Source organism: Acomys russatus, chromosome 19 (genome assembly GCF_903995435.1).
Source record: "Acomys russatus chromosome 19, mAcoRus1.1, whole genome shotgun sequence".
Taxonomy (NCBI): domain Eukaryota; kingdom Metazoa; phylum Chordata; class Mammalia; order Rodentia; family Muridae; genus Acomys; species Acomys russatus.
The window spans coordinates 49,071,573-49,084,696 of NC_067155.1; the positions used below are offsets into that span (position 1 = coordinate 49,071,573).

Consider the following 13,124-nt stretch of genomic DNA (forward strand, 5'->3'; position numbering starts at 1 on the left):
TGCACTCTGTTCTCGTGACCACATGCTACTCAGACAGCTGTGAACACTGTCCCACCCACAGGCCTGACCCAGCTGATGATGGATTGTGGGGCTCACTCTCCCCATGGAAGGAACTGTGCATTTCCTAGATTGTTAAAAAAGCAAAACAAAAACAAATCTAAACAAGCCAGAATATATCAACCAAACAGGGGATATATATACGTATATATGTTAGTGCTACAACATAATTGATCCATTGATGGTCCTCCTAAAAAAAGGAAAAAAACCCAGTTATCTAATGAATAGAAATATAATTTATATTTCCTTTAGGAAAATATACCACTTGGTCCTCAGAAATAAACATGTGGAAAGACACTAGAAAGGAAACATAGAAGCAAAAGGAGATATGGACTCAAATGGAAATTTCTTATTTTTTCCTAAGAGGTGAGCAGTGTTCAGATGTGCCTCTCCTTGGGCACCAGACCTGGGCTGTACTCAGAAATGTGGAGATCGAATTAAAATGGAGGCTTTCTCTTAGCAAGCCCTATTTTTACATTCTGTTCCTTTATTAGAAATATAAACAGACAGTCATTTGTCTTTTTATTTGTCTTTTTTTGTATTTTTTTTTAACAAATATTTTTGGTAGCTTGTCTGCAGTGTAATTTGATTCATAAAATAACTCTTCTCACTTCCGAGCAGTTCTGTCTTGGGTCCACTCTTCCTCCCTGTGGAGTCAGAGACTCAAACACCTGGAAACCTACCATCCTCAACTGCTAAGAAAAAAAAAAAAAAACCCTTGAGTATAAAAACATCCCTTCCAAGCTTCTAAACCGCTAGCTGGTGTTTTGTGGTCCCCAGCCTTCCTCACTCAGTCCACTGAGAGTTCTCTCTCCAGCCAGCTGCTCTGCTGAGGGAGGGAGGAAAAGAGGACACTGCTCCGTGTTGGTGAGATGGCCTGGGCACTACACACTGTCTTGGAATTTCTCCAGGTAGGTTCTGAGTTCCTTAGGCGCTCCAACATCCACATCTTGGCAAACCCACTTGATATCATCTTCACCACCGAGGATGGAGTTCACTGCGGGGCAGCTGTCCTCAGGTGGGATGGTGAAGGTGGCAAACTTCACCTTCTTCATCTTGGAGGTGGGGGAGTTGGCAGGTTCCTGCCTGGGCTCCCTGCCCTGGTGCCCCCCAGAACCCGGTGGCCTGTGGACCTGGCTCTGCCTGTGCTTTTGGGAGCCACCATTGAGAAGCAAGTTGTTGCTTTCCTCGAAGCCTCCCAGCCCTCGGTCTATGATGGTCGTGTGCTCGTCCTGGGGTGGTGACACATCCCCAATGTTCTCCAGGAGCTCCGCCTCATTGCCAAGCCACACCCAGTCATGAGAGTGGGTCATGGATGCCTGGCCTTCCAGAGGCACCTGTTTGTGCCTGTACTTGAAGGCGAAGGTGGCACAGTTAATAAGAAAGACAAGGATGGCGAGGCAGAAGACACCCAGGAGGGCATACATCCCAATCTCCAGGTCACTCAGGCCATGGGCTGTCTGCATCAGACCATTTTCCTCCAGTGTGCCCCCGGCCTTGGGGAGGTCCACATGGGCTGGGAAGTTGGTGAAGTCTATGGGGATGCTTTGTAGCCTGGCTCCATCCAGCCTGCCACTCTTCCCCACTTTGTTATCTAGCAGGGACTTGGCAGTAGTGGTGGCACTCAGCAGGGCCCCTTCCTCACGATCCCCAGGAGAGTTGCCATGGTACAGCTCATCCTGGCCTAGGCGTTCCAGGTCCTGCATCTTCTGCCGGCGATCACTGGCATGGTTCTTGATGTCCTCATCCTTATCTCTGGTCTGGCCGGAGTCAGCATCATCCCATCCAAACTTGACTCCTACATGGCCGATGCCCACAGCCAGCACGCTCTTGCGCTTGGATTTCTGACAGGCCTCGGCGATGGACATGTCCACTCGAAGCAGTGGGCCCTGACCTTCTCCTTCAGCTACCACAGTGGGCCACCAAGGTGAGAGCGGCTGTGGGATGGACACAACACCCTCATCCAGAGAGATGGCAGTCAAGGAGAAGTCCTTGGTGTCATAGATGTCCAGGGGTGTCACTGAGCCATCACTGAACTGCAGCCATGTGCTGACTATTGCTTCCTGCAGGGACAGAGACCATGAGAACCACTTGGGATGTGCCTTATCTGCAGGAACCCTGCCTAGAACATCACCAAAGAAACAGGAAGGGTGATATGAAGTCCATCATCTGCTTACCAATGTGCTGGGGGAAGCAATCAGACTTTCTATAAGTCAGAGAGATTATTATTATTATTATTTTATTATTATTATTTGTTTTTTGAGACAGGGTTTCTCTGTGTAGCCATGGCTTTCCTGGACTTGCTTTATCTGCCAATCACTTATTCCTGGGTGCCATTAGCCTCATAGGACAATGGGGGGCTTGTGAGGTGGAAAGCAGAGGCAAGAAATTATATCAGAGCCAAAGACCTGAAACTGGACGCTATGGGCTGGGAGTGTGTGTCAGTTGGTAATACGCTTGCCTACAGTGCATGAAGCCCTGGGTTTGACTCCCAGCACTGCATAGACTAGGAGTGGTGGTGCATGCCTTTTATTTCATCACTTGGAAGGGAGTTGGAGGCAGGAATATCAGGAGCTCAAGGTCATCCTGAGGTACATGTGACCCTGTCCCCAAAAAAGAAAAGTTTCTCTTCTCTCCTGTGATGGCTCATCTAGGTTGTCAATATGACTATATCCAGAGTCAAAAAAAAAAAAAAAAAAAAAAGCCATTGCTTCTTTGAACTCCTGGGAGGGATTGTCTTAATCAGATTATTTAAAGCAGGAAGACCCACCCTAAACACTGGCTGCACCTCTGGTGGTAGCACAGATAAAAGGACACAAAGAAAGGAAGCTTTGCTTTTTGCCTATTTGCCCTCATTCTTGCTGGCAAGCTCATCTATCCTGCAGCTGGTGTGGATTCCAACTTCAGGATTCCAACATGGACTGAAGACCAGTAGCTCTTAATCATCCAGAGCTCCTGAGCCGGATTGAGACTGATGAAACATCCAAGCCCACACAGTGAATAACTACCAGCTTCTTCACCTTTCCATCATGAATGACCATTGTTGATCTACCTGGACCATAGCCAGTAAGTCCCTCTAATACATCCCCCTATAATGTAGATAGTCATCCTCTCAGTTCCGTTCCTCTAGAGGAGCCCAACTAATTCATCTCCCCTCCCAACCCTATTCTTCCCCAGGGTCCTACAGGTGCCTTTGCTTTGTGGGGCAAACAGGAAAACAAGAGTATCTTCCCTTTGTATGAACTTGATGTGCCATGGCACACTCTTTGCAGGACTTGTCTGGTGGACAGCAGTGACACGAAATGCCACTTGATGGGCTTATCTCTGCTGCATCCGCTGAGAAATATCAGGCCAGTGTCAGGGGCAGAGACATTAAAGAGTAGCAATTGGCGAGTCAATACCCAAATAGCCACATAGTCTCTCACATTGTAGAGAACAGAGAAGGGAGTTTAAGAGTGTCTGGACTAAAAAATGTCCTGGACCGATCCTCATATGCCTGCTATATTCTCAGTAAGCACAGACAGCCCAGGGACAATATGGTGAAGTGGTGGACACAGATCCACCTAGCTGGGATGCTCCTGGGCATTTCCTGCTGGTGCCTTTACCTTCAGCACCACGGACAGAGCCATAGCCGGCCAGGGGTTCCCAGCTTCTAAAAAAGGAATCATAAAACAGAGCAGTATGCATATTAGGAGCCAGCTGATGTTCAGAGGGTGCCTCTCTTGCAAGTTTAACCAGCGAGTCCCTCAGCCCTCAGGTTAGCAAAAAGTTAGCAGAGCCCTGTTGTGCTGGAGACCCAGGGATCAGCCACTGTCAAAGTCCCCACGGTCAGCTACAGCTGGGAAAGCTATGCTCAGCCTTTCCCTAAAGGGTCACTGCAAAGTTCTCCTCTCACCACCAGGCCAGGCCTGATTGTGGGAGCCTTTCTGGTTGCTTGCTGGCCACTCCCATCTTAGATCCCATTACTGCAGCAAGAGGAGGCAGCGGGAGCCTCTCCACATACGACGGGTGGGAAAATCTATTTCCTCTCTGCTACCGGTAGGAATAAGAGACCCATGCTTGGTCCTGGGCTGGTGTGGCACTGCCTGTGTGTAACAGGGAGTGTGCCACAGGGAAAGCAAGCAGAGAAACCGACTGGAAGCTGGCTGTGTGTCACCCATGGGAACCAGCTCTGAAGCCAAGTGCCCGAGCCAACAGAGGGTCAGCCCTGGGGGAGTCCTGAGGTCCCTATAGCTTCTAACAGTGATGGACAGTAACGGTCACTCGTGGGGAATGGTGACAGAGACATTCACTAGCATGTGATAGTTGATTCTAATTTAATTCTCCAATATGAGATGAATGGTTCTCTAAAGACCGTGGTGCTGGGTGGGACCCTCCCGGAGCTCTGAGTCTAGAATCTTCAGTGTAGAAGTGTATGGGACTCCATGCTCCCTCCTCCCTGACAGCTCCTAGCTTCCATTTGCTTGCAATGGTGTTTGCTGTGAGCCTCGTATTCACAGCAAGGGGGTCAGACCTACAGAGCGTTGCCTCTTTCCATAGGGTCAAAAACAAACACAGGAGCGGAACACACGTTAACAGCAATATCAGGGGCAGTGAACACATAATGGAAGCTGCAGAGGAGGCAGAGATGGACAGGGCTGTGAAGACGGCATTAGCAAGCAGTGGGTGGTTGAAACCATGGCTGGAAAGGAGCCAAGGTAGTGTGCAGGGGTGAGAGAGCCCTGGGGAGCACATCTCAGGTTAGAGAAACTACAAGAGCAGAATCCCAGAAGAGCTTTGCAAGGAAAGGCTACCTGAAGCGTGTAGGAGGGCCAGGGAGCTGGGGCCGGGGAGCTAGGGACACAGAGCAGGCCCCTGCTGCTGCTCAGGGTGTGGGCTGTGGAAGGAATGGGCATTATTAGGAATATACAAGGGAGTGGTTGACTTGGTCTGACCAGTACCTCCTCAGCCCAGGAGAGAGCACTGGGGTGTGTGCGATGCTGTGGGAGTGGGGTGAAAGGTGGGAGTGGGGGGATGCTGTAGAAGGGGTAAGAGTGGGTAATACTGTGGGAGTAGGATGAGGGGTAGGAATGGGGTGAGGGGTGGAAGTGGGGGAATACTGTGGGGATGGGATGAGAGGTGGGAGTGGGGGGATGCTGTGGGAATGGGGGATGCTGTGGGAGTCAGGTGAGAGGTAGGAATGGGGGATGCTGTGGGAGTGGGGTGGGGGTGGGAGTGGGGGATGCTGTGGGAATGGGATGAAGGGTGGGAGTGGGGGGATGCTGTGGGAATGGGATGAAGGGTGGGAGTGGGGGGATGCTGTGGGAATGGGGTGGGGGAGTGGGGGATGCTGTGGGAGTGGGGTGGGGGTGGGAGTGGGGTGGGGGTGGGAGTGGGGGATGCTGTGGGAATGGGATGAAGGGTGGGAGTGGGGGGATGCTGTGGGAATGGGATGAAGGGTGGGAGTGGGGGGATGCTGTGGGAATGGGGTGAAGGGTGGGAGTGGGGGGATGCTGTGGGAATGGGATGAAGAGTGGGAGTGGGGGGATGCTGTGGTAATGGGATGAAGGGCGGGAGTGGGGGGATGCTGTGGGAATGGGATGAAGGGCGGGAGTGGGGGGATGCTGTGGGAATGGGATGAAGGGTGGGAGTGGGGGGATGCTGTGGGAATGGGATGAAGGGCGGGAGTGGGGGGATGCTGTGGGAATGGGATGAAGGGTGGGAGTGGGGGGATGCTGTGGGAATGGGATGAAGGGTGGGAGTGGGGGGATGCTGTGGGAATGGGATGAAGGGTGGGAGTGGGGGGATGCTGTGGGAATGGGATGAAGGGTGGGAGTGGGGGATGCTGTGGGAATGGGATGAAGGGCGGGAGTGGGGGGATGCTGTGGGAATGGGGTGAAGGGTGGGAGTGGGGGGATGCTGTGGGAATGGGATGAAGAGTGGGAGTGGGGGATGCTGTGGTAATGGGGTGAAGGGTGGGAGTGGGGGGATGCTGTGGGAATGGGATGAAGGGCGGGAGTGGGGAGATGCTGTGGGAATGGGATGAAGGGTGGGAGTGGGGGGATGCTGTGGGAATGGGGGAAAGGGTAGGGGTGGGGGGATGCTGTTGGAATGGGGTGAAGGGTAAGGGTGGGGGAATACTGTGGGGGGTTGGGGGAATACTGTTGGGAGTGGGGGGATGCTATGGGGGGTGGGGTGAGAGGTAGAAGTGGGGGGATGCTGTGGGAATGGGGAGAAGCGTGGCAGTGGGGGGATGCTGTGGGAGTCAGGTGAGAGGTGGGAATGGGAGATTCCATCTCTGCCTGGGGACAGCTGCAGGGTGGATGAACCTTCCCTTGTGTCCCAGAGGCTTCTGTGTGGGTTGACTGCTTGTGTTCTCTGTAACTCTGAATCTGGATGTAGCTCCTTCCCCTTTCTTACTGATCCAGGTCCAGGGTCTCCTTCTGCCCCTTCTTAACCCCTACCTGTTTTGGGGCACGCAGCAGCTCCTCAGCTGTAGCCACAGCTGTGGTGGCCCTGTTGTTCTCTGAGATGGGGTGTAGGGTGACAGACAACCCAGCTACCACCTGGACAGCCAAGTCTGTCACGGACACTTTGTCCTCCAGCACAGTTACTGTCTTCTCTGCCAAGATGGAGTCGGACAGTGGGGACAACACCTGTGGGAACAGTAGGGCACAGAAGAGCCATTACACCAATTTTCAAGCATAGGAGCCGCCCTCCCTACCTTCCGTACTCTACCCTAGGTAGGCCAGAGATCCTGAACATGGAACACAAGGAGGCGTGAGCTTCTGTCTCTGTGAGTGGCTCCACGTTGACCCTTTATAAGCCGTGGAGGCAGCTCGTCCCTGAAATGTTAGGGTAAATAGACACAAACACTAACGACGGACCACTTGTGCAGTGTGCAACATAGTTACGTGCACTGGATGATCCTGATGGCAGGAAGCATAACGAGCTGTGCACAGATCGACTCGGTGCAGCATAAATCAAATTCTAAGGGATCTATGGATTAAATGGGGCTAACGGAGCTATACCAGTGCCTCATCCTTCCGTCATCACGATGCCTCCCTGAGGAAGACCAGCCTGCCTCATCTCACAAGCTCAGCGTTGGACTGGAGCTGTGAAATGATGGAACATTTACCATGGCATTAGCCTCTTGAAGACATTCTAGAAGGGTGTTTGAAGTCAGGTGGGACTTGAAGGGTGGAGGAAAGCTACCTCTGGCTGTCGTCTGTTCTGGAGCCAACCATACTATATATTACCTTGAGGGATAAATTTTTATTTATTTTATATTTATTTTAAAATTTAAATTTAAAAAATTTTAAAAATTATGTATGTATGTATATATATATATGTATGTATATATATGTATATATATATGTATGTATATATATATGTATATATATATATACATATATATATATATATATATATATAAAAGATTTATAGAATTACAGAACAAAGCTTGCTGAATGTACAAGATAATGGTGCCAGGCTTCCCCCTGGCATTCGCAGCAGCAGTCCATACAGAGCAAAGGCAAGTCTTGTGCAAGTGTATAGAAGTCAACTTGGAGAACTAGGTGGGGGGTGGGACTGCAGGGAACATGGGTGCAGCCCATGAGAGTGGGCTCTCATGGGTGAGAAAATACTGGGAATGGAAAGGCTGGTCCAAGCCCACTCCCTGCTCCCATGTCACCTTCTAGAGCCATTACAGAGACAAAGCTTCAGCCACAGTAACTTGCCTCATCCCCCACGCCACCCCAGGGAACCCCTAGTCCCAGGAAGAATGCTACCAGCCAAGGACACAGAGACCCCTTTAGCCCCTGTTTCCTACCTGGATGGTGGTCATCCCAACTTCCCTTCCAACCAGGACTCTGCTGTCGTGCAGGGTGGCTATGTGTGGAGACTCCAGCTTCATAAAGTCAGTCACCAGGTGGGTGATGTCAAACTGCCAGACTGGACTGAGGAGGTGGCTCAGCTGGCCCCAGGGCCCAGCACCCTCTGACACAAACTGGGTGAGGACCCGTACTGTGGCATGCTGGAACTGCAGTGCACAACCCCGGCCTCTCTGCTCTTCCTCCTCCTCCTCCTCGCTGTCCCGAGTGGGCCTGTATGGGTGGAAGGGTGCTGGCTCAGACACGGGGAGAAGGATCCCAGAGTGGTAGGTGTTTGCCTCAGCCTCAGAAGACAACCTCAGGCCCCCAAGGGAACCTGGGATCCATTTCTGGGCATCTCAGAGGCTTGAGTCCATTGCCAGGCAAATGAAGGGCAGCTGGCATTTCTTAAGCTCACATGGCCCCATACGCAGCCATTAGCCACATACAGACGGATGTATTTTTATGTGCATGTGTATGTGTGCATGGCACATATGTGTGTGTATATGCATGTGGGGCTGAATGAGCACCTCAGACATCATCCTCGGGCCCGCTTTCTGTTTCCTTTGAGACAAGGTATCACAGGTCCAGGAGAACCATTCGTGGCTTTCTGCAGTGGGAAACCCCTGCTTCAGTATGAACAGCATCACAGTCACCAGAAGCTGAGAAGCCATCACCATGGAGACCAGAAGTAAAGTCTGCATTGAACTTGGTGAAACTGAACTCATCACCCAGGTGCTGGGAGCTGAGGGGCTGGAGGAGACAGCAGCCTGCTGTTGTAAGGGAGCCACCTCTAAGTAATTGGTACAACCTTCCATGTATCATGACTATGACTTAGTTCGATACCTGCCTCTCACATGGCCTGGGGCCATGACCTCCGAAGAATATGCTGCTGGGGAGATCTGGGCTGTGGGAACACAAGCTTGTACTGTATCCTGCCTCATCCCTTTTGATATGATCTGTGAATCAAGTTGGTGCTATTGTGGCTTGGGGGCATCTCCCCAACCCTGGCTCACCTCTTGCTGGCCATGATGGGGACCCGCCAGCCCTTAACCTGGCTGAGTTCTGTGTCAGAGACTTCGATCTGCAGGGGAAGCCGTGGCACCCACACGGTGACACGCAGGGGTGCGCTCAGGTGCTGGTAGGTAAAATTCACCACGGAGTCCACCTTGCCCTTGATCTCTTTGCCATTGACAAAGACATAGTCACAGTGGTCTGAGACCTGTGAAGGCAGAGTGAGAGGCGGGTGCGGTTAGCATGGCTGTGCTGACAACCCACATTCAGTTTGTTCTAATTGTGTGTGTGTATACGCACACATGTGTGCTCATGCATGTGGATGCACGCAGCATGTGAGCATATGCACATGAAAGCCAAAAGTCAATGTTGGGTACCTCCGGAATTACTTTTCACTTTACTTCTCGAGACAGTCTCTCATTGAACCAGAACTCATTGTTACAGGCAGGCTGGTTGGCCTCTGGGGACCTCTTGTGTCCACCTTTTCAATGCTGGGAATACAGACATGTGCCATCATACTCAATGTCCAGATGGCTGTTGGGGAATCTGAACTCAGGTCCCCACATGTTCTTGGTGAGCACTTTATAGACTGAGCCATCTGCTTCTCCCTCAGTTTGTTCTACTTCATTACAAAGCAACAGTTTCTTCCCACGCAGGGCCTGAGACGAGGATTCAGTGTCATTGGCTTAATGGGAAACGGAACCCAGGGAACAAGAATTGAAGAAGTGGACGACCAGGGAACGCGAAGGAAGAGAGAAGTCAGTGAGAAGCACACATGTGCTTCTGGGATTATGGGGTTCAGTCTCTCCGTGCCTCATGAGTGTACCCAGAGTTGCCCATCTAAAGGGCAAGAGGTACAGTATTTTCCAGTTCCCAGCTTCCAGGCTGCGGTTGCCTTTGCAGGGATAGAAAGCAGAGAACAAATTGAGGCAAGAACTTTCAGTCTCCGAGTGAACTGCAGCTAAGGCTGAAACCTGGGTGTACACAGGGCATGTGGCAGCCATCAGGAGCATGATGCAGGCTGATGTCTGCTCAGAAGGTAAACAGCCCTGCTCCCCAGGTGGCCTAGCCTCCAAGAATGCCAAGGAAGCCTGGCACCTACCCCTGCACATGCATTCTTACAGTCTCTGTACCCCTTCCCCATTCACACAGCCCATCGGTCCTCTGTGGTTCTCAGTCCTCTTTGTCTGGGGACACACTTCCATCCCAGTTTGCCTGGCCTGAACAGGTCAAGGGTCCCTGGGATGCTGCCCCACTCAGGACCTTTGAGATCTTTCCACTTGTATTATTGCTGTTCCCATCAGAGTGGATCTCACAGGTGACTTCCTGCCTTTGCCTGCAGGTCCTCACCTTTTCCCTTCCCCTCTCCTAGGCCCTTGTCTTTACCCTGCCCTTCTCTTCAATTTTTTCTTTTAAAAGCTTTTTTTCCCCTCAAGAAGGGGAATGTCAAGAGAAGAAAAACAGGCAAAGAAAACAAAGACAGCAATCTGCAAGCACCTGGCCTTTGTGTTTCAAAGGCAACGATGCTCTCATGCAGTTTCTATACACACCTAATTTCATATAGACAACGAATTCCAGTGAAGTGAGGAGGCAGCAGATACACCGACCACACCAGGCAGGTGTGATAAGTGCCAAGGTCAGTCTCTGCGAGCCACGATGAGACAATTAGACCAGCAGGCCTCCCAACCATCCCACCTCCCAACATAGCTGGTGCCCAGGTGATAGTCATACACCCTAGAAATCAGACAAGGGTTCTGTCTGGGCCATTTAATGAACTGAAAATAGAAGCCAAGTTGAGTTATAGAAAGACAGCGTTGCATAGCCAAGATTATGGACTATGACTTAAATTGGTCCCATGTCTGTATTCCTGCTGCAACTGTTATATTCTTAGTTAAAAAAAAAGTGCATTATGTTCATTTCCCATTATTTGGTCCTTAAAGCAGCTGCTCATGAGGTGGGGGCTGAGTAGAGTTGGCAGTGGATAGAGGGGTGGCTGAACACACAGATCAGTACATGGATAGGTAGGTGGGCAAATAAGAGGATGGGTGGTAGATGGCTGGCTGGATGGGTGAGCGGGTGGGAGAGGGGGGGAGGGAGGACCGATAGATGTTTGGGTAGGTTGATGGACAAATGGGATGATGGATGGATACATGGAGGGATGGATGGAAAGGGCAGATGAGAAAATGGATAGATGGATTTATGAATGGATGGATAGATGGATAGATAGATGGGTAGATCAAAAGATGAATTGACAGATGTGTGGATCAACAGAGGAGTGGATCAATAGGTGGATGGATAGATCGATGGATATGTATATGGGAAAATGGATGGGTATTTGACTAGGTGGATGGGTGGGAAGACGGATGTATTGATGTGTGAGTAAGTGGACTGATAGGTAAACAGGTGGGTGGATATGTATGCAAGGACTAACAGACTTGTGGGTGGACAACTGACTAGAAGGGTAGAGATGAGAAGGTGTGTGGATGGATGGATGGATAGATGGGGATGTAGAAATAGAAGAACGAAGATGAGTGGATGGGTTGATAGATGGACACAAAGAAAAAAATAACTGGACAGGTGGATGGAAGGATGAACAGGCAGATACGTGGGTGAATAGCTGGATAGGTGGGTGAGTGAAAGGACAGTCTTACCCCCTCATTTATGAAGACATCTGCCTCAAGACAGCCAAGACAATTGAGGAGAGATGGTGAGACCCTAAGATAAGATGGAAGCAACTGTGGCATATGCACAAGAATTTGATCTGCAAGCTTCCAGCAAAATTTCAATCTAACCTTTCTAGGTTACTAACTCCCATGAGAATCTACCTAGAGATGATTCATGCTGGCAAGATGCACAGTGGTTCAGCCGCCATTTATGAGCTAGTGATGTCACCTATCACCCACGTAGCACCACACTAAGCTCTAACTGCCACTCACATATCTCTTCTCCTTCTGGCCAGTGTCCCCTGGAAAGACCAGAGTCCCATCTGGGTATCTGGACCTGTGCTGAGCAATAACTGTTATGGCCAGTTACCCCAATCTTTCTGCAGAAGGACCACGTATGGCTACTCTAGGCCCCACTTTCATCTCTTCTGTTTGGAGGGCAGATGGTAAGAGCTGGGCAGAGAGAATTCTCTCCATCTGCTAGGGACAGTGGCATGGAGCAGTAGGGAGGGGCCACAGGAAAAGGTCTTTTCGCTTACTGGTCAAGAGTAGTTTAAAACTGTTTCCACACCAAGAGGGAATGGGAAGCAATTTCAGCCATTGTCGCAGACTTATCATTAGCATGTAAATGCTGTCCTGGATCGGGGAACATATTAGCATAATAGCCAAGCATAGAGTCTATCACTAATCACATTTTTAATCAATGTTGTAATTTACAGACCATTGACTTTCCTCATTTATTACCTTTCTGCACTCGGGTGGGTGGGAACCTTGCCTCTCCAGAATATATGAATGATTAGGAGGAACACCAGAGGTGCAAAGGTGCCACGCACGATAGAGCCATCGTCCCCGCTGTTCCTGACGGTGTCACCAATGTCTGGGGAAATCTCTGGACAAATTAATCACGTCCTAAGTGGCTGGCAGTGGGAATGAGGGTATCACACAAAATGAACAGGTTCTCTTACAAAAAGGAACTGACTCCTGCAGGAATCTTTCCAGCCCATTGGCTATGTTTCTCGGAATCTTTTCATCTCTGTCAGTGGGATGTGCACGTGAGCCGAATGCTTGGTGGGCAGTTGGACCAGCATTAGGCACCTGTCCATGAGGTCCTGGAGGGAAAGGCTAGGTAGTGAAGGTTTTGGTTGGGGAGTACATAGCCATTTGACTTATTTTGATGTTCCTTAGGGGTTGGTATTTTCTGATGACATTACTTGCTTCCTGGGGGAAGATGCTGGGAGTCAGTCTCCACTGGCAATCACTGATGTCTAGGGACCCCTCCTTTAGACACTAGGGACTTTAAAGATTTATGGACACACATGGCAGCCTCTGACTTTTGAGGACTGTGGTGGGACCATGCTCATATGTCTCATACAGCCTTGTGTGATACTAGCGTGCGACCACTCTGAGAATCATTCCTTTAAAGGACACAGCTGTGTGTATTCTATCCCTATTGCATCTGTCATTGATCTAAACACTATTTACAACGCTTTCAACGCCATTTCCAATAACAGCCCATCTTCGAATATCCAACTGTTTTCTT

The 13,124-nt window shown here is 50.3% G+C and overlaps 1 protein-coding gene across 1 annotated transcript in view; it reads right to left on the reverse strand.

Moving 5' to 3' along the window:
• Positions 1-220: 220 nt before the first annotated feature.
• Positions 221-13,124, reverse strand: part of Tmem132c (transmembrane protein 132C) — a 300,746-nt gene continuing 287,842 nt past the window's right edge. The window contains exons 6-9 of the mRNA XM_051161419.1: positions 8,924-9,129; positions 7,868-8,141; positions 6,501-6,692; positions 221-2,120 (exon numbers count right to left, since the gene is read on the reverse strand). Coding sequence (XP_051017376.1) covers positions 942-2,120; positions 6,501-6,692; positions 7,868-8,141; positions 8,924-9,129 — 1,851 coding nt within the window. The 3' untranslated portion in view covers positions 221-941. The remainder of the gene's footprint in view (positions 2,121-6,500; positions 6,693-7,867; positions 8,142-8,923; positions 9,130-13,124) is intronic.